Source organism: Vulpes vulpes, chromosome 3, assembly GCF_048418805.1.
Source record: "Vulpes vulpes isolate BD-2025 chromosome 3, VulVul3, whole genome shotgun sequence".
In the NCBI taxonomy this organism is placed as follows: domain Eukaryota; kingdom Metazoa; phylum Chordata; class Mammalia; order Carnivora; family Canidae; genus Vulpes; species Vulpes vulpes.
In genome coordinates, this window is record NC_132782.1 from 62,670,076 (window position 1) to 62,697,511 (window position 27,436).

The window sequence follows — 27,436 nt, forward strand, 5'->3', positions numbered from 1 at the left end:
GTCCTGTTGAGAGAAGTGCATACAAGACCCTGTCTCATCTCTGCTTCACAAAGTGTGTTAAGGTGTGTTTGATAGAGAAATTCTAGAAATCAGCCCACCAGGCAGGCGAACAGCCACACACGTCTGAGCTCCTTAATGTCAGCCACTGTCCTGATAATGCGGAACTGCTCTAGACCTTCCCTGAGATCAAGGAAGCCTTTTTTTTTTTTTTTTTTTTTTAAGGAAGCCTTTTCTATAGAATTACAATTATTGCGTTTCCCAGACAAGCTGGACAAGTGCTGAAAACCGAATATATTTTTTTAAGATTTTATTTATTAATAAGAGACACAGAGAGGCAGAGACACAGGCAGAGGGAGAAGCAGGCTCCTTGTGGAGAGCCCGATGTGGGACTCGATCCCAGGACCTGGGATCACCACCTGTGCTGAAGGCAGACTCTGCTCAACCCCTGAGCCACCAGGGACCCCCAAGAAACTCCATCCTGACTGGTTCTGTGTCACGGCCTAAGAGAGGTCTGCTGCTGTCTTCTTTCCTTTTCTTTTTGATTTTATTTGTATATTACTTATTTTGTATATTTATATATATATATTTTAAAAATTTTTATTTATTTATGATAGTCACAGAGAGAAAGAGAGAGAGAGAGAGAGGCAGACAGAGACACAGGCAGAGGGAGAAGCAGGCTCCATGCACCGGGAGCCCGATGTGGGATTCGATCCCGGGTCTCCAGGATCGCGCCCTGGGCCAAAGGCAGGCGCCAAACCGCTGCGCCACCCAGGGATCCCTATATTTATATCTTTTAAAGCCCCAACATGCGGCTGAACTCATGACCCTGAGATCTCAAGATTGGAGCTGAGACCGAGTCAGGTGCTTACCCAACTGAACCTCCCAGACGTGCTTGCTGTTGTCGTTCTAATAAAAAGCCACACATAACAGAACACGCGTGTGAGACGGTAAGGTGTGTAAGACTATGTTTTATTCATTCCACTGAAAATCCAAAGCTGTTTCACGGCGCGCAGCCTGGACCCTCAGTCCCCGTGGGGCCCTCCTGTCCCACCTCACACAAAGGGGACTGAATCTAAGTCTATGTACATTCACAGTTCTGAGTGCCGCTGATGCTACATCACGACGCAGAGAAGAGGGTCAGGAGGAACAAACATCCATTCCAAGTCTGCTTATCAGAGATTTTTTTTCCTGAAAATGCACAGCAGCATTTCATTCAAAAAGCCCTTCATCCACAGACACAGAGGGCGGGAGCCGTGTGCCCAGGGCCCCTCCCTCAGAATATCTTAGTTTATTTACCTCCTTCATTGGTCACTTGTATGTTTTCTCTTTTAAAAATGAATCTTTACGCATTCTGCAGTGACGAGCCGATCACGGTGAGCTACAAGGCTGCGTCTGGGCTGCATGTCTGCCAACCCCGAGCCGAGAGGCCATTGAATTGAGGCCATTGGAATGGAGGCCAGGGCTGGCCTTTACTACCGGCCATCAGCGGAGACGCACAGCGAGAACACCAGGAAGTCAGTAAACATTTTTTCCCTGGACTTCTGGCCCTGGCGGTCACCTTTTATGGAGATGCCCAAGTATAAAATCAAATTCATTTCGAAATTCCCAAGAATTTCTTTCCCAAGCAAACCTGGAGGCCTTGCTTCAGGATGCACAAGAGCCTGTGCTTGTTGTGCTTTAGCAGCAGACAGACCTCTAACCGTGTGGCAAGGACACACTGATGCAGGCTGAGCTCGGGCCAGGGGGCAACAGCACAGTGTCCCTTCCCTGGGCTCAGAGGCCCCACTCCTCACCCGGCTCGGTGGCCTGGATACCTTCCCGGATGCCAGGCGGGTGCCATGCTTGTACTGGGGCGCGGGGAGGCCACAGGGCCGGCGGGGGTCCGCACACGTGGCCCCGGAGCCCTTCGCAGCCGTTCCCCGCTGTCTGCATGTAGGTCTGGGTTACCCGGTCCCGCGCCCCGCAGGTGCAGGTCAGAGAAGGGCTATGCCGGCCTCTCCGGGCGTCCGCCTCCTGGAGGCTCAGCACACCAGCCACGGCCTCCCTGCTTCCACCTCCTGCCTGACTTACCCACCTCACCTACACTCAGCGCTTCGGCTGGAGTTTGAGCTGCAGGGAAGGAGATCATGTCATGTTAAACAAATACCAAGCCGGTAACGTTTATAAAAGAGGGGGATTTGAAAAGGATTAATGAAGCAGAAAAGGCGCTCTGGGCCGGGTGCGTGTGGCGGACCCAGACGGAGGAATGTACCTGGTAGAGAGAGGCTGGGAAGAGATGTCGGTCAAAGCCCCAGACAGCCTCGGATTCTATCAAAAAAGGGCCTGTAAATAAATATCCTCTGGCCCTCAAAGGAAAGATGAAGTAGAAAAGAATTTTTTGTTTTTTTAAAAAAATGCTGAATGCTTCCTGGAGTATCTAAATGAAGTTTATAAAATACTTATGAGTTCCCACAAATATAGAAATGTTTAAAAATCAGACAGCGCTCTATCACGCCGTGACTCCACAGAGGTCGGCAGAGAATTTGTGCTGGAATCAGAACACCCGTGACACATCTCCGTCTCACGCGTGTGTGGTGTGTGTGCGTGTGGAGGCTGGTCCACCGTGCGAGCTGCCGAGAGCAGACCCACAGAAGGGGACTCGGGGAAAGACCACGGGGGAAAGTGAGCCCAGGGCAGTGCAGGTGGCCCTGGCCTGAGCGCCATGGGAGGGACAGCCCCCACCCCCTGCCCATGCGGTGTGGGTGCAAGCGTCACCCCCCCTACACACACACACACACACACACACACACACACACACTGGGCTCTCCACAAAGGAACAGAGTGAAACGACCCCGGGTGTTCAGGACTCGGCCTGAGGCCGGTGCATGCACAGCACACGGGGGAGCGAGGCCCAGCAGCGCCACAGCAAACAGGCTTGCAGCCCCGTGGAGGTGGGTGGCAGCAGGGCCACAGGGAGGCTGCGTCTCTCCCGCACCGCCTGTCCTAGTCCAGTTTCTTACGAAACGGTTTCCTTCCAATGTCCGAGTTTTCAGGGCTGAAGTCGGCACAGAAGCCGTTGGGGGTCAGGGTGGGCGGCGTCTGTGCGCAGGTGTCCGGGTGTGTCTGCTTGGGGTACAGATACTCCTCTGCGAAGTTGGGGAATGCTTCTGCAAACCTGCAGAAGTCAGCTGGAAAGACAGAGGCACCTGGGTTACCAGGGGGCAGATGTCTGGAATGTGGGGGCTCCTGTCCCTGGGCCTGTGTGGGGGACCCTGGATACCACCTAGACAGAGGGAAGGAGAGGAGAGGAGGGGGGAGGGGAGAAGGAAGAGAGAGGGATGGGAAGGGAGAGGTGGGGAGGAGGGGAGATGGGAAGGTGGCAGGGGGAGAGGAGAGAGGAGGGAGGGGAGGGGGGAGGGAAGAGGGCAGCAGGGAGGAGGAGAGAGTGATGGGGAGGAGGAGAGGAAGGGAAAGAGAAGGGAGAGTGAGCCTGGAGGGGAGAGAGGAGGAAGGGGGAAGGGGAGGAAGGGGGAGGGGAGAGCCAGCCTGGAGGGGAGATGGGAGGGTGGTAGGGGGAGGAGGAAGGGAGAGGAGGAGGGGGAAGGGAGAGGAGGAGGGGGAAGGGAAGAGTGACTGGGGAGGGGGAGAGGAGAGGGAGGAGGGATGAGGAGAGGGGGAAAGAAGGATGGGAGGGTGAGAGGTGGGGGTGGGTGAGGATGAGGGGAGGGGGAAAGAGTAGGGGGAGGGGAGAGAGCCTGGAGAAGAGATGGGAGGCGGAGGGGAGAGGGTGGCAGGGGACAGGGGCCACCCTCCTGTGTTCTCTCTTGTGCATAAACCACTCTGGGCGCACAGAGCTGAGTCCTCTCAGGTATCCTTGTTTTGGGGAAATCTACGGAAAACAGGATTCTGAATTCAGTGGTGCACTCTGGGTACACATCCTGTGGGAAGGAGATGCTGTTCATCAGGGGTCAAAGCCCCAGACAGCTTTGGATTCTGGTTTGGGGACGGGACAGAGCGTCCAGGTGGGGACCTGATGTCAGCCAGGGAGGTGCTGTCCAGGGATGCGTCTACGCTCTGGAGAGACCAGGTGTGCACACGGGAGGCAGGGCCACCCTCCGACTGGTCACAGGCCCTGAGTGGCTGCGAGCCCTGCATCTCCCAACGGCCCTGTGACCAGGTCCTGGGGCAGAGCGCGCCCTCCAAAAGCCCGGCAGCACCTATGGGCCGGGGTGCAGGAGGCCATGCTCCTCTGTGGTGCTCCTCTGCGGGACACAGCAACCATGTGTGCAGTTGGTCCCTGCTCACCGTGAGCATCCCCGCCCTCCTGGACGCACAGTCTCCTCTGAGCGTGGGCGGACACACACACACATACACTAAACCAACACACACACTCGTGTCTGACATTTGGATGCAATTTTAAAAATACATCCAAACAAGACATGAACAATGACCTTTCCTGAGCAAATGTCTACTGTTTTTTAGCGATAATACATTCATTTCCCGATGTGCCCGCTGGCTGGCCCGCCGAGGGGGCTGGCCATCCTGGGATCCCACTGCCCCAACCCCCTCACCTCAGCCTGCAGGGGCTGCAGGTCTGAGTCCCTGAGCATCTGGGCTGTCCCACACTGCCTGGAGGTGAGGAGCCGCCCCCACCCTGCACCCCCAGGAGGACACACCCACGGAGGCCGGCCCTGGTGGGGCAGGCTTCACGCTTCCAGGGGCACCTGAATCATGGACCCCATGGGGTCCTGTCCAGTTGCAGCACACCTGCCCACAGCCCCGGGGGACAGCACTGAACCGGGGCTCCAAGGTCGGCTTGGGAACTGGCTCGACGAATTAATTCCCTGTTCAAATCAGGTTCAAAATCCCCTAACCTGTCCCTGCCCAGCCTGGGGAAGAATCTTCCTCCCGAGAACTTCATGTTGTAGGAGACAACAGGGTGCCCTGGGGGTCATGGATGGCAGGGCTCCTGCCGGAGTCCCTGTGCCCATCTCCTGGGCACATCCCTGCTCACCGGGGCCCTCCGTCCCCCTGCCCCCAGGCCACTCACCAAACGTGATCTTCCCCATCCCCTCCTGGTCAATGGCCCGGAAGAGGCTGGTCACACTGAGCTCTGTCACCCCCAAGGCAGTCTTGAGGATGCTGGACAGGGTTCCCTCGTGGATGTAGCCATCGTGTGACCCATACATCTGCAAGCAGAGGCCGGTGTCACCCCATGACCCCCTGGCTGTGCAGCCGTCCCCTCTCCTGCTCACTGGGTCCCGGGCGTCTGAGCATGCCCTGACCCCTCCGGTTTAGGACGGCCAGATCTCAGCTCACAAACGGACCCCCGAGGCCTACTGAGGTCTGAGCACACGCCCTGCTCTCCCATGGGAGGGGCTCCAGGCAGCAGAAGTGTGTCCCTACATCAGGGAGGGAGCCCTTATCCTGGGCCTTGCCTGGCACATGGGGGTGCATCAACGAAATGATGAGCCACCACCTCGTTCGGCCCTTAGAAGGTGGCTGACCCACTGACCCTCTTCCTAACAGCTTATGCTTAGGTTCGGGCAAGTGACTGACTCACTGAAGAGTTGGTGAGTGCTGTTACCCTTGGTGTGAGTCCACGTAAGGCACTGTGCACCAACAGGGGTTCCCATGGTTGCTACGGAGAGGGTCTGCTGGGGTCATAAACAAGAAAAGGGAGATTCTCCAAGCAGTGAGAGAAAAGCAGCTGACTGGCTTATCCATGACGTTCTCAATGAGTCCAGCCAATGTGAGTTGCACCTGCAGGAAGGACCCCTTCTGAGACCCTGACAAAATTGTGTTTCTAGGTGAATAGAGCCAGCCCGGCTCTATCCTAGCTGAAATGTCATAGTGAGGCCGGCCAGGTGAATCTGCAGGTGAGTAAGGGTACTATTATGGGCACCCTGGACCTCACAACGACTCTACTCTGCCCTTGTGGGTGTGGATCTGAACTACAGGCAGAAATTGGTCCAAGGAGGTTCTGGAGCATTTATACAAATGATAGCTGATAGAAGCTTGCGAGGAGATAGGCACAAAGGAAGTCTGACCGTATGATAATGTCTGACGGGCCTGATGTGACCCGGTGCCTCCTGGATCCTACAGATTAAACTCCTGTAAATGCCACACTTACCTTGAACGCCAGCTGGATGGTATCCAGAGTCTGGGACGGCCGGCAGACAACAGACAGGGCGACCACATACTCCCGAGGGTCCATCTTGCCGTCTCCACCCTGGGAAAGAGATAAGCCCTCAGGGGACTGCTCAGCCCCACAGACGGCAATGGGAGCTGGCTTTTAACGCCAATCGCTGGGTGGCATCTGCCTCCGTGAAATGAGTATCGTGAAAGAACACTTTTAACCAACTGGCTTATGCAAGGGGACCACGCCACACCCCTTTGTAGGCCATTATGACCAATTTTCAAAGTCAACGAGAGCAGCGCAGCACGACGCTTCTCAAGAAAGTTCATGCCCCGCGAGGGTGGTCACCGGCTACGGCCTTACTTCGAGAAAACCCCTGGCAAACGGCAAGGTTCACATTGTGGTGAGAACCTAGTCGGCCTGTGGCAGAGCAGTGTGCTCAGCACGGAGGTGCGTCCTGAGCTCCCATGTGGTGGGCACGCACGCCCAGCCCACCGCACCCTCCCCGCGGCATTTCCTCAGGGATGCTGGGTTCGCCACGGGGCACCACAGTGAGCGGGACAAGCCAGGGGGCCAACTGGGAGGCGGGGAGATTTCTGGCACAGGGGGCGCCTGGGCATCGTCTGAGAGCAAGTGACAGGTGTCCCGCAGTTGCGCCTAGCCGGCCGTCGAGGTATCCAGTGCACATGGTGGTCTCTGGAGGGAAGGTGAGCGCTGGGCAGGTGGGTTCTCATCAGGCCCCTGCACATACGTGCTCCTGGCTCTGGGAGGGTGTGTGGCCTCGGGGTCCAACGCTGTGTGTGTGAACGGGGAGTATCTGCCTCGTGCACTTCAAGTGGTAAACCGACCCTAACGACCCACGTGCGGCAGTGAGAGGTCTGGTGCCCATGAGTACTGCCTGGTTATGCCCAGGCCATGCTCGCTGCTCCCCATCTCACACTTGTCAAACACCTGTGTGAAGACACAGCGGCGCCAGGGCTCTGACAACAGGACCGTGCGGCCTAGACACAGGCTCAAGCAGCCTCTACAAAGGGCTTGTCTCCGGGTCAGCCCACCCGGTTTGAGCGGGAAGCACACGTGTCACTTGCAGAACACGAGATCCACGAGTCCACAAACGCACAGTCTCTCGTGCGTCTCAGTCACTTGGTTCTCCCTGGTTCTTCCACTCGCCAGACCACGACTACCCTGTTGCCACACAGGACACGCCACACTGTCACAGGAAACATGAACATGCTATGTTCACGCACAACATGCACGTCTGACAGAGCCCTTTGAGCCGCAGCCTGCCAGGTGCACACAGGCGTCCACGCTGCTGCATGAACATCCAGGGAACGGCAGGTATGGCGCGCGGTCTCCTGCCTCCCACGCCCCCCATAGGGCCGTCCGTTTCCAGGCTGCCCAGGAGCAAACATGACCCCTCGTCCCGCCATGGCGGGTGACCGATTCTAACGCATGGTTGGCGCTGCGCGGGGAGAAGGCTGGTGGTGACCCTGCATGCCGACCGTTGGGAAAGAGGCCACGGGTCAGGAATTCTGTATTTCACTGGTATCACTAGGCTCTTTAGTGATCCCATTTTAAAACCCTAAACTACAGCTACGTTTATTAGCAAATGTTAACTTAAATGTCAAATTTCTATGTGCATTTGAAAGCACGGGAGAAGGCACTCAAGAGACAAGGGGGGCAGGGTGGAGCTGTTTTCTGTCTCTCCTTCCCAAATCCCCAAATGATGCTTGTAACGAGAATATACACTGAAAAGCTGGAGGTTCTGCTGCGGAGGCCACACCTCATCAAACAGGGAGAACATGTCCTCCAGCGTGTCCGAGACAGGGATGCCCAGGTACTCCGCGAACTCTGGGAGGCCCATCCTTCCTCCCCTCTGCATCCTGGCGCTCTCGGAGTACTTATCCAGATCTTTCTCAAGTGTTTCTGGCTTTAACCTACACAAAAAGAGGAAAAGATATTTTTCATTAAAATTACAGAAGGCTAGAAACCGGGTACCTGCTGTTTTAAGACTCAAGTTCTCAAGTTACTTACATAACAAGGAGCAAGTTCATTTTCAAAAAAAGGTGTTCTAATAATTTGAAGGCACACCACGTACTTTGCCTGAGCACCTACACAGGAGGAATGCGCTGTGTGCCCCTTGGGCTGGACCCACCCCTGGGGTGGCACCTACAGAGACTGCAGTGCTGAGCACTGAGGGTCATGAGACAGAGAACTGTGGACTCAAGCTGATATTTGGAAAAGTCTCAGAAAAACCTAAGAACAAGCACTTTGATTGGCCAGATAGCCCCCGCTGGCCCTCGGTACCCACTGCCATCTCCAGCTTGGTCACCGACAACTGCGGGGGTGGGGGCCCTGGGAGGGCCTGATGGAAGTTTCCAGAAGCTCCCTATTTTAGAAGCAGCATCTCAGCAGTGCTCTTCGGAATTCCCTGTTCCTGAGCAGACCATTGGAGTGCGAGAGGCCCCAGGAAGAAGCCTAGAACTCACCCCAGTGCCCTCACCAGCCTGGCAAATTCTAGAAGGCAGGTATCTGCGGGGAGGCGGAGCTGTCCTTCCGCCAGGGCCAGCTGGCAGTCCTCAAACGTATAGTCGGTGACAGAGATGCCCAAGGCCCTGCAAGGAGAGGAGGGTACCAGGTCAGTGTCCCTGGGGCAGCAGAGCGAGGAGGACGGCTCAGGATAACCAGGGAACGGCGAGGCCCCCTCACCCAGCCCCGCCCCTCGGAGTCCTGAGCTGGTCCACACAGTGGTGGCACCAGCCCACCTACCCGCCCACGTCCCATGGAGACCCCATGCATCTGGGGGTTACAGTGGCCGTATGCATGGGGACATGCACTGTGGTCGGCAAACCCCACCCCCACTGCCACCTCCGGGGTCCACAAGGCTCATCTCAAGTCATGCTGTTGCTGATGTGTCTGCATGTTCATTCTGTGGCCCCCGTAAAACGCATTTTAGTTAAAGAGGAAGAAGAAATCACTATGAATACAGGGGTGTCCAAGACAGGATGGTCGGCGGCAAAGCAGGACAGCCCCAGGGTGCAGCCAGAGCTCCAGGAAGCAAGGTGGACCAGCCAGCACCAAGGGAACCCAACATTTAAAACCTTTAAAACTGGATGAAAGCCCATGAATCTGGGACAGGGTCTGCAGAGGAGACCCTTCTCGAGCCGGCGTTCAGGGGCTTGTCAGGAGATGCGGCCTGTCCCTTCGGCTCCCGTGGGCACAGCAAGGCCACCCCAGCCATTCCAGCAGAGACAGCACCAGGTGATGGCACAGGCCCACGCCACAGCCCATGTTCTGGGACGTGAAGCCAGGGAAGGCCCCGTGGGACAGACACGCTGAGAACATTGGTGTAAACCTGACTCCAAACTTCCCCTGGGTCCCAACATGAGGAGGACGGGCTTCATCTCCTCAGGCTGCCTACAGACAGGAAAAGCCCCGTCCACTCCCACGTGTCCCTCCTGCGTGGCCCGTACAGGACAGAATGACTGCCAGGGACCTGGAGAATGGCGGGGCAGGCGACGGGGGTGGAAGCAGGGGTGGGGTGGCCCCTATGGCTATGGCCCTTGCCCTGGGTGCTTGCCCAGCACCCTCCCACAAGCCCATAGGCACCCTGCTGCACAGAAGCCCAGAACCACAGCCACTGGATGGTGAGGGCTCTGAATGCAGATGTGCAGAGGAAGGCGACGTTTCAGGTCCACTCTGACACCAAACAGAAAGGCTTCCTAGTGGACCCCAAATCCCAGTGATGTGTAACCTGGGCTGCCCCAAGCTGGGCAGTTAGCTGAGCATTACAGAGGTTTGCAACCTGCGAGGATGTGAGCACGCAGCCTTGAGAACACCGCCTCACCAGGTGCCTCATCCACAAGCTCAACTTGTCCTACGGGGCCAGGGTGGCTTTCGTCAGGGTGGGCAGCGCCCTCGGATCCACGGTCAGGGCTCAGCCATGATGCAGAGCTGCATCACATTTCATGTAGGGTGACCTTCTTCTATTAAAGGAAACTCACATGTGACGGGCTGAGCACTGGCTGTTATACTACATGATGGACAACTGAATTTAAATTTAAAAAATGTAAAAAAAAAAAAAAAAAGGAAACTTGGTAGAATTTGCCACATATTTCAAATGAAGCCCTCTCCCCTCCCCACCTCTCCATAACTGAAGGGAATTCCTTGTTGCCACGACGACACAGCATGCAAAGGTGGACAGGAAACAGGGGCTTCCGAGTCTGTCTCCTACAGCGATGACAATCCCCATGGCAAACATGGGCACAGTCGTGTGGGGACAGAGCGAGGTTGTCCCAGGAGCACCCAGGGTTACCCCACAGGGAAGCGGGAGGAGGCGTGCTCAGGGGCCGTGGGTGACACTCTCCGTGGGTCCAAGGACCCACGTCCATGGTTCTGGGCTCTCCTGCGGCTGCTGGGGCAGGGGCTGCCCAAGGGTGTATCTGTCGTTTTCTGTTCGGTGTGTGATGCTTCTCCTCCACTAACAGGAAGTTCACGATACGTATGTTCTTAAATGTTATTAGCTAATTTATTTGACCGTGCACTAAAAAAACCCCTTACACCTAACCTGTTAAGCCCTTGATTCTGTGATTGTTCTGTATGGAAAGGTTGAACAAGGAGTCACTGAACACCTCGACTTCTCCAAAATTAGGAGTCAGCCACGTCCTGATGGCCGAGTGCGGGATGCTGAGGGCAAGCAGGTGCCCTAGGAGGTGGCAGTGACCCACTGGACTGTGTCCCTAGTGCCTCCTTGCCTAAGGGCCATGTGTGCACGGTGTGAACACCTTGCAGGCTTCTAACTGACGTACTGAGGTTATGGTTTTGCTTAGTTTGGTCTCCCAGAGGACACGAATGTGGGGGGTCTGATCCGCCATGGCAAGGGGATGGGGTCTGTGTCACACCTTGGTCATGTGAGCCCTGCCACAGTGCCTGGGAAAACCGCTCCGAAGCCACACGAGCCACCCACAGGGGATGCCTCAGAGCCACAGGGCTGCCCAGACCCCTCCCACCACAGCAGCCGAAGCCCCTGCTGCCTGGGAGCAGAAGACAGGAGAGAAGATGGGACACAGCGGGTGAGGGCACGGGCTGACATCACCGCATCCAAGACAGCCGACACACCACCCAAGTGCTCCCATGCTTGTCATAGAGTCGTGCCCATTATCTTAGAAGATCAGGTGTGTGGTTCCCACAGTGAACTGGAAAGAGGACAGAAACACTAGCAAACACCACACAAGCACTCCAACAGGGTGAGGAAGAAGAGCGAACGGTCCGCTAGCTGGATCCCATGGGTGGCCTGGCGTAGCTGCCCCACCACTGGACCACAGGTCCCACACCGTGGTCACTGGTTCCTACCTACACGTGGGCGATGTATAAAGTGAAGCAGTGATGAAGCAGGTCCAGAAGTACGACCCAATAGAGACAGCGCATGCAGAGTGTGTGGCCACACACAATCCTGCCCACATGCTGTCAATGCTTACTCATCATTTCCACAAAGCCCTGTTTCCTGAATGCTGGTGACTATGTTTTGTGTGATGCTAAGGAGGAACCAGCAGGTGCACAGGAGCCCTGAGTAACACTTGGGGGATCACAGAGGGTCGGGAGTCCCAGCAAATGCCTCTGACTCCCTTATGGCAAGACGAAGGGTACTCACTCTGCCATGACGCGCCGTACGTTGCTGGCGTACAACGCAGGGTCCTTCTTCTCCTCTTCCGAAGGGCTGTACACGGGGAGGAACTGAGAGTAGAGAAAGAGCTGCGTTACTTCCACACGTATTACCAGGCCCCACAGTGACAGCGACACGTCCGACACAATTAACAACTGTCAGAGCACTTTCCGTTAGAACCACCTTCGATGTCGCAGCGCACATGCACATGCACACACACGTCCGTGTGTGACTACAACCCACGATGCCCGGCGGGAATAACCACTCTCCTGACACAGAGCTCCTGCTGCAAGTGCATCGTATTTCCCACAGATGCTTACTCTTTGGATACTTCCCTTTCTAAAGGTCTCAGCCTGCATTGGGGATAATACATCACTTCCACGTGACGGAGAGGCTGCTAGATGTGACACTCACTGCTGTGAGATCATAATAAGTTGTCCTGTGACCGTGTGTCTTTGCATGTGCGACACTTATGCAGCATTTTAAGTCCTGCAAGTCCCACACCCTGCTGCCAACTTGGCTGTGCAGATGAGGTAAAGACCGCTGAGCTTTCTCTCAGTACAGACACGTAATACACAGGCACACCCTGGAGCCGTATGAGTGCCCATCACGTGCTTTCACTCACCCACTACCCTATTCTGAACACTACGGAAACCACAATGACGGCACCTGTTGGCACAGCACACGCAAAGACGTTCCGAGTGACTTCAAAAAGTCAGGGTTTCTTTTCAACCCTTACAATGGGGAATGAGGCCCAAGACAGAGCAGTGCAGCCTGGAGGCGTCCTCCCCTAAGCCCCACTACACAACTGTTTCCTGGCCGCCCGCAGGCGAGCCACATGCAACATTGTGCGTGGACAGCCTGCCACCCTTGGACCCCGGCCAGGGACCTCTTGGCTCAGTGTGTTGTAATTAAGCGGCTTATGTTCTACTGAAGTGAAAAACCTGGAACCTGGCTGATGGCCAGGCTCATTTGTAAATTCAGTGCAACTCGGCAACTTTCATCGGAAGGTAGCGAATTGCCTCATTAAACGCTTTGTATGTTGTGTTTGGGCTCACTCTACTTTTCAGGTGCCGGACCAGCCAACTGATTCCCTTTTTTAAGGAAAGGAACTCTATTCCTCGTCCACTTGGATAAAATGTACACGCTGCACGAATGTGGATGATCCAGCTGAGAGAATGGGTGTCCTAACTTTGACACGTCCAGGGGGCCAAGCTGGAGGCCGGTTATGTGATCTGACCATGGATTAAACAGAAAGTCAGGATGACAGATCTGCCATCCAATTTTAGCAGCACTGGTACCATGGAAAGATGCCAAAAACGAATTCACTGCAGAGGTGCCAATTATAAATGCCTTTAAGCTACGCTGACCCTAATAAAAGAAAGGTTTAACTTCCCTGTAGATTTCTAAAAACCCATCTGAATCTTGCAAAATCACGCAAGACACGCATGCCTGGTGAAAAACCATGGGGAGGAACCTCTAAAGAGCAGAGGAGGAGGAAAGACTTCAAAGCAAGGCAGATGACATATTGTATCTGCAGACACCAATGTGACATTGTATGACACGTGCCTGCGGACAGCAGCGTGACACTGTGGAGGTCATATGTGCAGATACCAACATGGCATCTCTATGGACACCAACTACCTAACGACGCACCTGCAGACACCAGTACCATATCATGTCTGCACAGATAACATTATGCTGCACTCGTACAGTGCATCCTGGGGACAAGGCAACACTGCAACCTGCTTGGTGTAGACACCAGCACAATATCCTATAACGTGTCTGTGCAGACCCCAGGGAAGGCAGCCTAACACTGTGCTGCTCAGTCCATAACACACTAGGTCACACACTGAGACCCCCCGATGACCTGCATCACATTGAGACCCCTGATGACCTGCATCACGTCGAGACCCCATATGACCTGCATCACATCAAGACCCCTGTAGGACTCCGCAGCACGTGGCATCTATGCACTCACACCACACCCACATACTCGGATAGGACACTGTTACGCTGCATCCATACAAACCTCAATTTCCACTCGGTTGTGAAACTGACACAGCGTGAGCCACAAAATTTTCAACCTTAAAAACAGATTTAAGACATTTAGGTTAAAAGATTCTCAATGTCTTTAATTAAATGACTTCTAATTTGGGAGCCAACGCTGCAGACGCCCTTCCCCTGCAGAGGGCACTACAGGCAGTTATTTCTCACGGGGATGCTGTGCCTCCCTCAACCTACAGCGGAACCCAACACCACAGTGAAGAGGACAGGGCTAACTTTACCACATGGGGTTCTTCACTGTCCCTCCCCTGCTCCCACAGCCTTCCTCTGTCCTGTGGTTGCCCCTATTTCCTCATTGTATCCTCCATGCTGGAAACCTCACCCACGGGACACTGCCTGTGACCCAGCCGTCCCCAGTGATGCAGACTCAACAGACCCTAAGTCATGCCAACCCCGAGGCCGGCCCCAGCACTCCTGACCTCAGAACCAGCATCACCACCCTTCTATTTGCAGAAGTTGGAGATAGGGTGCCACCTAGAGTCCCTGGTCCTTGGTCCATCGCTCCTCTCGGCCAGGGATAACTGCCTGCTTAACTGTACACTGTACACTGCTTAACTGTACCTGGCTTCTGCTCCGTGATGGCCACCCCGAGCCTGGCCACCATGCCCTGCAGGCTCCAGCCTCACTCAGCCATGCTAACACCACACCCACACATGCTGCCCTCAGGGCCCCTCCCCAGCATCCACTCCCTATGCCTGGCCCAGGAGCCTTGGGAAGGACATCCAGCCCCACCAGCCACCCTCTGCTGTGAACGCCAGGTGCCCGGAGGCCCCGAGCCATCCCCGCAGCCCTTTCTCTCCCAGGAGCTGTGGCTGCAGATGTGACAGTGGTCACTGAGCTGACAACAGCTCCAGGTCACCCTCCCACTGGAGCTGACGATAACTGACTTAGTCCTAGAATCCGGGAGCATGAGAACAGGCTGGGTTTGTACACGTGGTTCTCAAAGGGGGTGGAACTTGACTGTGGGAGGAATCAGTGTGTAGGGCAGTCACCCAAGTGGCCCCTGAGCTTTCCAGGAGGATGGGACGCAAGACAGCGCAGTGTATGACTTACGCCCCAGGTCCTTGCCACGTCCATGTAATAGTGTCCTGGGGATAGAAAAGGAGCAAAATGAGTCACAACCAGATGTGGGGCGTCCTTCCCTCCACAGCTGTGCCCACCCTCAGGCCGGCCCTGGGCCTGGTCCACCTCCGACCCCAGACATGCCATTACCACCCCCTCAAGTCCACTGTGGGACAAGGAGGCAGGTGGGTGCCTGCTGCCTACAGGCCATCCAGACACACTCACGTCCTCCCTCTGCTCCAAGTCAGCAATTCTGGCACTGCCTGAGAGGGCACCCCAGGCCCATTTCCTGCCCCGCCTCCACCCCCAACCCCATTCAAGGGGCCACTGGCAACTTCAGTCTACAACACAGGAGCCTGCTCAGTGCAAGCGTTGTGAGCAGTCCCGTGACACCAGCCCTGCTGTCAGCATCACTTGCACGTGAGGCTTGTCCCCCACCCACACCCACCTGCACCCCTGGGGCTCTGGCCTCAACGCCTGGCCACAGATGCCCAGCAGACGAGCCCAGGCTTGGAAGGGGGCAGCAGGACCCCTGGAGGCCCTGTGTGTGCCCCAAGCCCTGAGCGCAGGGGACGCTCCCATTCGCAGTTCTGGCAGCTGCGCCAGTCCCCCAGGTGTGGACGCCAGAGGACACATGACCTGTTTCTGCCCTGAGCTGGTCCCCTGAGGGAGTTTCTTTCTTCTGCACCCACCTGCTTGCTTCCACGGGCCCCTGGGAACCCCCCCCACCCGGCCCCACCCACTCCTCCTCCGCACAGGCCTGCACGTGGAGCCGTCAGCGGCAGTTCTTCCTGGAACGAGGCAGCCGACGGTTGCAACAGACCCGGGAAGAGAGCCCAGAGCAGCCGCTCTGCTTCTCTGACAATGAAGCTGAACGCTTCTGGAACCCACTAAGGGCAACTTGATTAAGGTAAGTTGATGAGTCAAATTTAAAAAATGGAGAAGCTAGAATGCCACAGACGACAGACTCTCTCATCCCCAGACACTGGCTAACGAATGCACGTCTTCAGATGGACTTATGTGCTGAGAGGATAATTCCACCCGTCAGTTTGTGTGGCTACTGGTTCTGACTGACATTCGTTTCCTGACTGTCCTGAGGGGTCTGCACCTGTAGGTACAGGGTCCGGCGTGTGGGCCTGGCCCAGAAACAGGGGGCCAGCCCCTCAGGACCACAGACGTCACACAGAATCTGCTGCGTCTATATGAGCAACTCCAGACCCACTGTGTGTGACCATGGAGCTTCTGTCTTGCCGTCACAGACATGCTGTGACAGGGAGAAAGCTCAGCACAACGAGCAAATCCAACCCATGTCCTGACCAAGGAACAGTGCGGTGCACCCAGCGCCCACGGACACGAGTGCCTGGACCAGTCTTGGCTGCCCAACACCCGTCAAGGTGCAAGGACATCCACCCCGAGTGGCTTCCAGCAGAAATGAGATGCAGCCGGCACCGAAGAGCACCCACGGGAGCTCGGTGTGGCCCCGAGGAAGGCGGCCGACCACGGCTGCTTCTACAGACACATATGCAGAGGCCACAGCAGGGATCCGACCAGACCCTGCAGTGTCTTCATCTGGGCTTCCTGCCTCCCCCGAGCGGGGGTCTGTCAAGATCGCCCAGGTGCTCGGGCCCCAAATGCCCTTCCCTACTTTGCTTGGTTACCACAGGTGAAGAGCCCCGCGCAGAGCAGGTGTGCAGTGAAGGCACATTAAACAGTCACCCAATCCCTCTCACTGCCTCCAGCCTCAGACCCTCAACACTCTTGACATCTCCCAGGTAGATGGGTGGCTGAGGACACGGGGGACGTCTTGCGTTGACACGTCAGGACTGATCGGCCAGGAGGAAGGGCTGACGCTCCATGACCCATGATGATGGGACTTTGTGCACAAACACTGAGCTGCTCTGAACAGTGGGACCGACTAGAAGCTGCCCGCTGAAACAACTGGAAATCCTCATGCCCAGGCAATTCGCAGAATCCCAGGAAAACACTCTTACCAGTTTATTTGGGTATCGTAAAACCACAGGCTGGACGGGAACCCCGGGGATGAAGGCGCCTGCATGGAAAGGGGCATCAGGTTATTTTAGGGCCACGGGTCGTCCACTGGCAGTTCCCACACTGGCCCTAGGGCAGGACAAGCTTTCCTGCCATGTCCTCCAGGCCCAGGGTCACTGGGTACCCGGGAGGCTTCCTCACATGGACGCTGGCTGTGCCATCTCAGGGAAACCACAGGCCCTGCCTACCCCACAGTGGACGGACCAGGACCATCTCTAGCCTGAGTGGCACTTGTGTGGGAATCCGGCCTTGCCACTGAAGCAATGGTCTCCACCGCTTGCTCATGGAGAAAAAACAAAGAATTTAAGAAAAGCACATACCGGGCTTGAAGGTAATTAGGCAGGTCCTGTTGGTACATGTTCCTTCTGGAAAAATCATCATCTTGGAATGAAAAGAAAAAAAAAGTCAGCCTTAAACAAACGAAATCCTGAATAAGTCTATTTTCTGCACTGCTGACGTGCTTAAGCTGCTTTAATCACATTCGATTGAAACAGTTACGGCGCCTGATGGAAGCATGAATGGATTTCCTCTCTAACTACAGGTTCTATCAAATTCTGGAAGCAATGCAAAGATGCAAACAGCACGCACCTCAGAGTGCAAGGGGTGCCCACGGCCCCACAAGGCCAGCCACAGCTGCATGGGCGCAGCATTAGCTCAGGGCAGCCACCACGGGGGCGGAGTAGAGGGGACAGTGGACGCCCCTCACTGAAGGCATCGGGACCAGGGCTAGAGCTTGGCACAGATGCGCCAGCAGCCAGAAACACCACAGGACCTGTGGAGAAATGCTCCCCTGGAACTTCCAAACTGCTCTGACTCACACTGACCTCCAGCAACATAATGTAAAATGAACATTCCCTCACGTGTTGGAAAATATAGCCCACGCTTTTGCTCCCAGCTGTGGGGCAGCAGCCAGGGTACTGTAGATGTCCCAGCCGCCAAGGGGCTGCCCACAGGCAGGGTGCCTGGGAGTCAGGCCTTACACTGTCCCTGAACCAGAACCGATGGTCCATGGGTCTCCTCTTTTCAATGTTGCCTCAAAGAAACAGAGCTGACGTTGGCTGAGGGGTCCTGGCAATCCCTCAGGAGCTAGACAGTCGTGGGTGATGCCCATCCAGGGCTCTCAGGAGCAAATGGCTACACTGTAGGCACTGGCACGCGATTCAGGTGGGACACTGCACCAACCCCAAGGGCAGGTTAGCCAACTTCTGCCCGGGGAGAACTCGAGATACATAGGAGGATTCTTTCCTCATTTCTTTCCATTTTAGAACTTTAGGGCCAGACGTACCTGACACTTAGTGTAATCCTGAATTCATGCTCATCACAGAATGAAGGAAAAGGACCCAGCCCTCAGGGAAGGAAAGCCAGCTCTGGCCCCATGGGTCCCTGCGGCCCGGCCCCCACCTCTAGGTCCCCACCACGGCTCCCAGCATCAGTCTGCTTAGAGTGCGAGCTGGACTGCATTACCTGTGGCCACTTCCCATTTGACTGCGCCCGCCTTCTGATCTGCTCCACGGTCTTCCTGCGGGAATCCTGGTCCGACCGCGACACAAACACTGGCCGTATGTACTTTATCAGCGCTGGAAAGGAAGGAGAGGCATTTGTGTGGGGCAGCAGGACGAGGGGAGCCCCCTGAGATGCATAGGAGCCCCACACATGCAGGGAGGAGGCCTCGGGACGACAGAGGCCAAGATTGCAGTGCTTGCTGTGCCCACAGCCTGGGGACACGTCCTCTCCAGGAGTTGGGGACCCGCCAGAGGCTGCAGTCGCCTGCACTGACTCCCTCTGAGCCTGCCCTGCTCACACCTCAATCCCAACGTCCGGCCCCAGCAGAGAGTATCAGCATCTGTGGTCTTCAGCCACCCAGGTCGCGGCCTTCGGTCACAGGGGCCCCAGGACACACACAGGACACACACGGCGGTAGTCCCAACCAGCATGGCACACATGCCACGCACAGCACATGGCACATGCCCCTGAGACCAAAGCTGATGGCAACAGCAGCCCGGTTCTCTCGCAAGAGCATCTAAAGGTGGGAAAGTACTTCTTAGAGGAGAAACCCCAAACTGACACGACGACTCTCCTCTCCTGGGGAGGACGTGTGAGGGACCGAGACAGCCGGGCACATCCCTGGGGGGTCCAGGTTCAGCTCCAGGCTTCTCTTCTGAGCATTTTTATCACTCATAAGGAATAATATGTCATGACTTTTCTTTCCGGGAGGTCTTCCAAAAGGGAAAAGAAAATTCACTTAAAAGAACGGAACAAAATTCTATGCAGTCAGGTCCACGGAGGCTCATAAAATCTAAGCTGCGTGTGGCCTCAGTGATGTTTCTTTTCCCCAGCATGTGGAAACTTCTCTCCCTGTTCCCTCATTCCTCGCCAACTCCTCCTGACTCTGCTGTGATGATGCACGGTGGGGAAGGATGAGGGGGTCACCCGCAGGGCCCCCGCAGTGAAGCTGGCAGGTCCCACGTCTGCACCAGCCCTGCCATCTTCTCAGGGCTGGGAGGGAAGGCTGGTGTCACAAAGCATAGTCGGGCTCACAGGTCCCTCTTCCGGTGACAATGGACGAGGATGGCTCTTCATGACGTCGGGATGAACCTGACACAGAAGCTGGGGGGAAGCTCCCCAGACTCCGAGGATGACAGGGCTTCGTCCTCTGCGTGAAATCTCAGACCCCACCTCCTCTGGGGGACCTCCAGGTGAACCCCACAGTGGAGACCCCAGAACTGAACAGCCCACTCTCAAGGACACAGGAGACATGGCTGTGTGTCCAGCAAGCCCGGTGCGAGGTTTGCAAAAAGGCCCGGGCTGCCCATCCCGCCAGAATGTGAGAAGGCCCTGTCCTCTCATAGTCCATGCAGGTTCATAAACGCCCAGGTGTCCACATCAAGGATGCAGAATGTAAACCGACAATGTAAGAATGAAGAATCACTGGGCTCATCACCCCCACTGGTGTTTGTAAATCCAAAGGTGAAAATATTTTGAATATTTTTAACAATCATCTCTTCACCAAAGCTGTGAGCTGTCAAAGGGTCCAAAAGCATCGTGTTTCAAACCACATATATGAGAGGAGCCAGAAGTCAGGGCCAGCGACAGCCCACTGGCCATGTGCTGCTCTCGGGAATCCAGATTTACCTTCAAAATCAGGGAGTAGGGGATGCAATTCGGGATGTGCCATGTTTGAGTTTTAATTAAAATCTGTAATAAATTAATTAAAATCTGTAATAAAATCTGTAAGGTCCATCATCCCTCCACATGTATCTCTGTAAGGCATCTCTGAAATGACTGCGAATGTACAGTCTATGTGAAGGCCCCTGCACAAGGAGGGCATGTTGGTGGTCCTCCCTCCGACACCCCGAGGTGGAGGTCAGGGGTGGAGGGTATGGTATGGGGCTCAGCTCCCTGACCTTGGGAGGTGGATGAGCAGATGCAACCATGAGCCTCTACAACTGACTTGTGATGTGAGCCATAATTGAAGGCAAGACTTGGAGAGGCGGCTTCATGTAATCTGTGCGTGAATGAGGGGAGATGACATGCCCCCAACCCCAGAACTTCCCCAGAATGCTGACATTCCACAGCCTGAAGCTTAAAAGTGAAAAGAAGAAATCAGAACATGTGACATTTCCACAAAACTCAAAGTTTCCTGCACCCTTCACCAGGGACCACACTGCCTCACACTCAGGAGCCTGTGAGGACCCTTCGGCATTATTTAAGTGGACTCCCTATCTGCTAATTACCAGTCTCTGCCTGGGCTTCAGAAAATACTCAGTTTAACTCCACTCTCCACACAGGGCGTATAGTCCTTTATTTGGACAAGGCTCACAGTTACTAGCCCAACATGCCCAGGGCCGGCCTCCCCAAGCACCTGCACGCCTTCCTGCAGGAAGTTCCTGTAAGAGGAGGGTTGTCCCGCTTCCTCTAGAGGAGCTGTGCCTTCATTTCATTTTTGTTCTGTAACCACCTTGGATGACACGGTTCTGTCTTCACAGAGGGCCTGCGTCACCGTTCCCAGGGGAAGACCACGGAGGGTCCTAACCAACGGCTCAGCACCTCTCTTGGCTTTGTACCGTGTGAGCACACAGCGAGCAGGTGGCTGTCTGCAACCCAGCAGAGGCCCTTGCCGGGACCCTGGCCTGCTGGTACCCTGATCCCAGACTTCTAGCTTCCAGGGGTGTGAGAAATACACGTGTTATTTAAAAGACAGTCTGTGGTGCTTTGTGGCAGCGGCCTAAGCAGAAGCCATCTGATCCGCAATCAAGTAAATGCCAGTTAGCAGCTATTTTGCCAAAGCACACAACATGCTAGACCCTCTCAAAATGCCCCACTTGCTAGAAAAACGACATAACATGTACACAATGTTCTCTCATCAGCGTCACCTGAACACTAATACTCATTCATGAGGATTCAGAGAATTCTCTAGAATTCAGAGAAGTCAGGTGGAGTGAGGACCCTGGGGCCCCAGCACCATGCACCTCCCACCAGACCAGCCCTGCTCCATCCATCACAGACATGCTCAGCACGACACACACGTGGTCTGAACACTGAGAGGCGGGCAGAGCGCAGCAGGAACGGTGGGGTGGAGCAGTGTGAGGAGGAGCAGAGCCGGGCTGTGGTCCCTGGAGAAGACACCAGGGGGACAAGAGCAAGGAATGGGTGCACTGGCCCTGCAGGGCCCCCCTGGCAGCTCCAGGCTGGACCGGGCATAGGAAGGCACCTTCCTCTCTAAAGGGACAGCCCCCCCCCATTCCCATTCCCTAAGATTCCCACAGGAATGGTACAGAGCCCCCAAAAGATGTAACCCCTAGAACCTGCGGACAAAACCCTCTTTGGGAAAAGTCTTTGCACATATAATTAGTTAGGGATCTGGAAACAACCCTAGAGTATCCAAGGACCAGGGTCCTTGTAAAAAAAACCCATAGAGACACATGGGGGAGGCCTGAGATGAGGGAGGCAGAGGTTGGAGGGACAAGGCCATGAGCCCAGGACGACCTGGCATCAGGAATAGGAAGGGGCAGGAAGGAGCTTCCCTGAAGGACCCTCAGAGGACCACGGCCCCGGACGCTCTGGCTTGGCCTTGGAGCTCCAGAACCGTGTCAGAACACATTCCTGCTCTTTGAAGCCGCCAGCCTGGGAATCTGTCACAAGGCCTCAGGACACCTGGGCGCTGGGGCTTTGGGTCCAGTAAGCAGCGTACTGAGCTATCCCTGGACTTGGAGGATGTTGTTGTAATACAGGCCCTGCATTCTGGATGGACAAACTCAAGGAAGCACTTCAGCACCTCAGGACGTCTGGGGCACGTGTGTGAGCCAAAAATAAAACCCACAGCGATTAACATTCCAGAAGAAACCACAACAAAGGATACAGAACAGACTCCAGGACAAGTGTATATTTCACGTGGGTGTGACCTGAACTGACCCAAAGGATAGGGGTCTCATCCACACCTGAGGGGGATGTGGAGGGGGGATGTGGGTGTGACCTGCAGTGACCTGCAGGATAGGGTCTCGTCCACACCTGGGGGGGGATGTGGAAGGGAGGATGTGGGTGTGACCTGCAGGATGGGGTCTTGTCCGTGCCTGGGGGGGATGTGGAGGGGGGGACATGGGTATGACCTGCATTGACCCGCAGGATGAGGTCTGGTCCACGCACAGGAGGGGGACAGTGGCGGGGAGCTCCTTGCTTACTCCTGGGGTGGGGAGAAATCTCATTCACTCCCTGGGTGGGGGGCTCATTCACTCCCTGGGTGGGGGGGCTCACTCCCTCTCGGGGGAGGTGCTCACTCACTTCCCCATATTGGGATGTCTCTGCTCTCTGCCTTCATCACGATGGACGACATCGTCAGGGTGACAGCAATGGCGTCGAAGTAGGAAGAGTGTGGTGCCAGGGTGAGGATGGCTGCCTCTGGTGGCGAGGCCTGCTGCCCCTTCACAACAACCCAGTGGAAGCCGCCGGCAAACCACATGGTACGCATGATGGCCTTGAGCAGGATGTCCACAACCCTGCAAAAGAAGGTGCTGCAGTCAAACTGGGCACAAGCAGGGGCGTCAGGGGCTCTGTGCTGGCGCAACTCACTGGCACCAGGCTGACCGCTGGGAGAGGGTGCTGGAAGCTCAGTGCTGACCTCTGGGGGTCATCCAGGCCACACTCCAGGCCCTTCCAAACCCTGCAAGAGCCGCGACTGTGTCATCTGGAAGAGAGGAGGCAAAAACCATGCTGTGCCCCCCAAAGCCCCATATTAAACGTGGACCGAGATGCCTTTTTGTTAATTTATTCAAGAAAACAGAAGTGTGGTCTCTGCTCCATGACGCAGCAGCACAAACACTGACTCCTGAGTGCAGTAAGTAGAGCAAGGACACAGGTGCTGTTGAAGACACAGGTACCTTATGTGCTAGAAGGTGATTTAGTAGCATTCTAAATATGTAGATTTTAAACGAATAAAAAAACACCAACTCACTAAAATATCTAAATGCAATTAATATTGGAAGTGAAGTCAGGCTGAGACCAGGAGCAGAGACCTATGGAGACGGTCTCCCATCTCATGGCCCTCAGGCTGCCGAGCTCCCAGAATCAGAAGTCACGCTATTAACAAAAGCCTCTTCTGGATGAAGCTAGATGGACGATAAATTTGGAAAAGAAAGTAATAATCAGCTGAATTGGTTTCCTATTTGTTTTTTAAACATATGAGAATTTGGACGTTTAAATTTGCACATCCCCTCCAGCGTTGCCCGTGACCAGCTGCAGCTAGATGAAGACCTACATCGCTGAAACTGCTTGGGAGTGGAGGGCTCAGCATGCAAGTGGCCAAGGGCTGCATGCACCGTGGTCCACGGGGAGAAGGTGTCACCTCTCACTTGGCTGCTGGATACGCAGATGATCAGACTACATAACAGAACCCTAACAGCCTGAAACCTCACTGGACAGATCCCTAAGGGGGTTGGAAACCCCTCAAGAGAATTCTGGAAGGTGAGGCCCAGAGCTCCGAGCGGCAGCCAGTCCCTGGGAGAGAACTGGGCCTCCCGGAGCCACCCTGAGAAGACCCTTGCTGGATGATGAACATCAGCACGTGGCTGCATACCAAGGTGCTGGGGGCCGGGCCACCACGGAACCGAGTGGGCAAGATGGGCACCTGTCCTTACTTGTCCAACTGTGTGCTTTAAATGCACTTGTCTGCATGTGTGCCATGTATCATTAGGACGCATGCACATATGTGAGGGGATGGATCAAATCGAGGCTTGGGGGAGGCTGCTGTGGGAGCAGGAGCCAGCCCCAGGAAGTGGGGACCAAACCCCCACCACCCCTCAGGTCAAAGGGCCAAACATCTCTAAGCAGAAATGGTGGGAGTGGATGCACCACAGCTAAGGATTCCCTCAAGATCCCGGACAGATTCCTGCCCCAGCGAGGCTGCCCACAGGGAAGAGCCAGCCTGTGGGGTGGATGCAGTCTCTTAGCAAAGCCCTGCATGTGAATCGCAGCCCTGTGGAACCCTAAGGCCTTTCACCCTTGGACAGGCCACCCGCGATGAGCCTGAGGTGCCTATGGAGCGCCTCTCGGGAGCGGTGAGCTGGGCGCCAGGGCAGGGATGCCCCCCTTTGCTGTGTCCTGGCATTCAGTGCCCAGGTGGGAACCGAAGAACCTAGGTCGTGAGCAGAAGCAGCCACTTGGCAGAGAAGGGACTCTGACCCCAGGACACACACAGCACGGGTGTCAGAGTCCCCGCAGGCAGGGAGTCTGCACTCATCAGGCTGCCCTGGGACAAGGCAGGGCACTGTGAAGGCAGCAAGAGTGAGTGTGCGCCCTCGGAACTCCCGGCTCTCCCGGCACAGACTGGTTCCCTGGACGCAGGAGGAGGAGAGGTGTGTCCCGAGCACACACTACATGCGGGAGGAGACTCGTTTCTCAGGGTGGCAGGAAGACCTAGATCTTCAGAACCAGGGCATGGGGCACAGTGAATGTAAGACTCCTACAATTTCTTTCTAGAATTTTTAAATTCCTGAGGACACAGAGAAGAGCCCACAAGTCAGAGAAGCACATGCAGGCTCCTTGAGCTCCGAGGCTGAAGTGCTAGGGCTATAGATCTGAGGCCTATGGCTCCAAGCCCCCAACTGCTAGCCATCAACGGTAAGGGCAGAACCAAGGCACTTTCAGACGTGAAATGCACCCGTTTTCTTTTTGAAAAAAACCTACACGCCAGAAAATCTGGGAGGAAAAAATAAGGAAAAAGAAAAACCCCAAAACCAGGCCCAGGAGATAGACTGTGCCCAGAAGATTTGCAGAAAAGCACTGCACCCAGCAGACGAGCCACTCGTTGTGGGGACCCGGGGCTCTGGGACCCTCTGGGAAGCATAATCCCAGTAGGCAGCGAGACCATGAGAGAGCAGAATCGGAAGGCTATGCTCAGGGCTCATCCTTCTTTTAGTAACAGGCAACATTAGAGTCTGGCTGTGACTCGAAATAAGGTTAAACGAAGTCATGAGGGCAGGGCTGTGATGTGACGGGACTGGTGTCCTGGCAGGAGAGAGACCAGAGCTCTCCACTGGGGAGCACAGCAGAGGGCACTGTCTGCAGGCCAGGAACCCAATCAGCTGGTGCGCTGATTCCTGACTTCCAGCTTCCGGAACTTTCTGTGTTTAAGCCCCCAGTTGCACGTGGTTACAGCAGTCGGAGCCGACTACGACACCCTGTCTAACCAGGTGAGCTGGCTGAGGGTAGGCCCCTGAGGACCAACCATCACTGTTAGCCTGCCCGGAGGTTTCGCAAGAAGATGCTCCAGTTTTTATGTAACTTTGTGGTTTGAAAGTAACTTTAAGTAAAATGTCTTCTGTGAAATTCTGTCCTTCCTCTTTTCATTGAAAACCCAAGGCTTTTATTTTATGAAGTTTCAAGGACACTAATGTATATTTAGCAAAAATCCTCCCTGACGAAACATCCATTTACTGGAATCCGCATAGTTCTGCACAGTGTGGAACTCTGCACCTGCCAGCTGACTCTTGAGCCCTCAATCAGGCACTTTGTCACCGTGCTCTCCTGTAGGGAGCTGAGTGGTGACTGTTCTTAGTCTCCCCCTGAGCACCAGACCCAGCCCAGGGCTGTGCACGGAGTTCCTGAAAAATACTGCTGCGTGGAGACCCTGAGGGCTGTGTATGGCTCATACACACACATGCGTGCACACATGCACATGCGTGTGCATGCATATACATGCACAAATACGTGCATACTCATGCACATGCTCACACATGCCCATACTCATACACATGCACACACGTGCATATGCTCACATAGACACAGACACATGCCCCCACAGACATATGTGCATATACGTGGTTGTATACACAGTGCACATATATATGCATGCAATGCTCACATACACATGCCTGCACACATGCATATATGCATGCACATATTTAGACACACATCCTTGCCCACATGTACATACATACATATGTGCATGCTCACAGTGCATATATATGTATACACATGCATTACACACGTGCACACGCTCACACATATTCATACATGTACATATATGCATGCTCACACAATGCACATATACTCACATATGCACATTAATCTACACATATACACATAAGCACATGCTTGGACACAAATACACGCATGTACACATGCACATGTCTGCACACCCTAATAGGCACATATACATGATTGCACAACATACACACGTACACACTCATACAGATATGCACACAGTGATGTGCAGTCTCCATGGACACAGACACCCAGAGCTCTCACGAAACCTCAGACATCTACATCTTGCCGCCGAGGGCCACTTCTCAGACACGCTACAGACACACGAGGCACCTGGGAGCAGTGCTGCTGGGGCCAGGCTGCTGTGGCCCATGTGTCATCCAACGAGCCAAGCAGAGCTGCATGGAGCTGGCACGGGGAAACGCAGAACAGCCCAGAGTCCTGCACTTTGGAAAGATGGAATCTGCAGTTGGGTGAGTGAACAGAAGAGGGGAGCCCAGCTCAAGAAGAGAGCAGAAGAAATAAGGAATTAAGAGAAAAAGTGCCAGGAGGCAGTGCTACCCTATGGCTAAACCCCAAACTTTTAATCAAATCACTTGCCACTTGTTAAAAACTGTAAAATCTGCTTTTATAGCTATGGATTCTCAACCTAACAAAATTGAAATTCTGATTCCTATCTGCTCTAGATTTAATTTTGTATGATTATATATTTGATATTAAATTCATATTTTAAGGTTAAAACATTAAAAAAAAACGCTTACAGTAAAACATGCTCTTCAAAGAGAGTTAAGATAAGAAATTCATAAAGGCAGAAGGAGGACTGGAACACCAGTGATGACCTCAGTGCCTGCAGGTGACCACGGCCGACAGGATGCCAAGCAGCCTTCCCCAGGTCCTCCTACACTCACTCCCTCACCCCCCCACTCAGGGCCTATGTCCTAGCACCCCCAGGCCACGCACTGTGCTGGGGACAGAATGGGAACAGATCATGGCCTGTCTTC

At 54.9% G+C, this 27,436-nt stretch overlaps 1 protein-coding gene across 3 annotated transcripts in view; it reads right to left on the reverse strand.

The window, feature by feature from the left end:
* Positions 1-952: 952 nt before the first annotated feature.
* Positions 953-27,436, reverse strand: part of LPCAT1 (lysophosphatidylcholine acyltransferase 1) — a 46,460-nt gene continuing 19,976 nt past the window's right edge. For 2 of the 3 annotated variants that reach the window (XM_072752674.1, XM_072752675.1), the window contains exons 3-14: positions 22,737-22,951; positions 18,423-18,535; positions 17,279-17,339; positions 16,901-16,959; positions 14,901-14,935; positions 13,813-13,867; positions 11,769-11,851; positions 8,608-8,733; positions 7,902-8,055; positions 6,113-6,211; positions 5,030-5,168; positions 953-3,167 (exon numbers count right to left, since the gene is read on the reverse strand). In XM_072752674.1, the coding sequence (XP_072608775.1) occupies positions 2,983-3,167; positions 5,030-5,168; positions 6,113-6,211; positions 7,902-8,055; positions 8,608-8,733; positions 11,769-11,851; positions 13,813-13,867; positions 14,901-14,935; positions 16,901-16,959; positions 17,279-17,339; positions 18,423-18,535; positions 22,737-22,951 (1,324 nt within the window). In that variant the 3' untranslated portion in view covers positions 953-2,982. Of the gene's footprint in view, positions 3,168-5,029; positions 5,169-6,112; positions 6,212-7,901; positions 8,056-8,607; positions 8,734-11,768; positions 11,852-13,812; positions 13,868-14,900; positions 14,936-16,900; positions 16,960-17,278; positions 17,340-18,422; positions 18,536-22,736; positions 26,899-27,436 lie in introns of all 3 variants that reach the window. The other variant, XM_072752676.1, reaches the window with a different exon arrangement.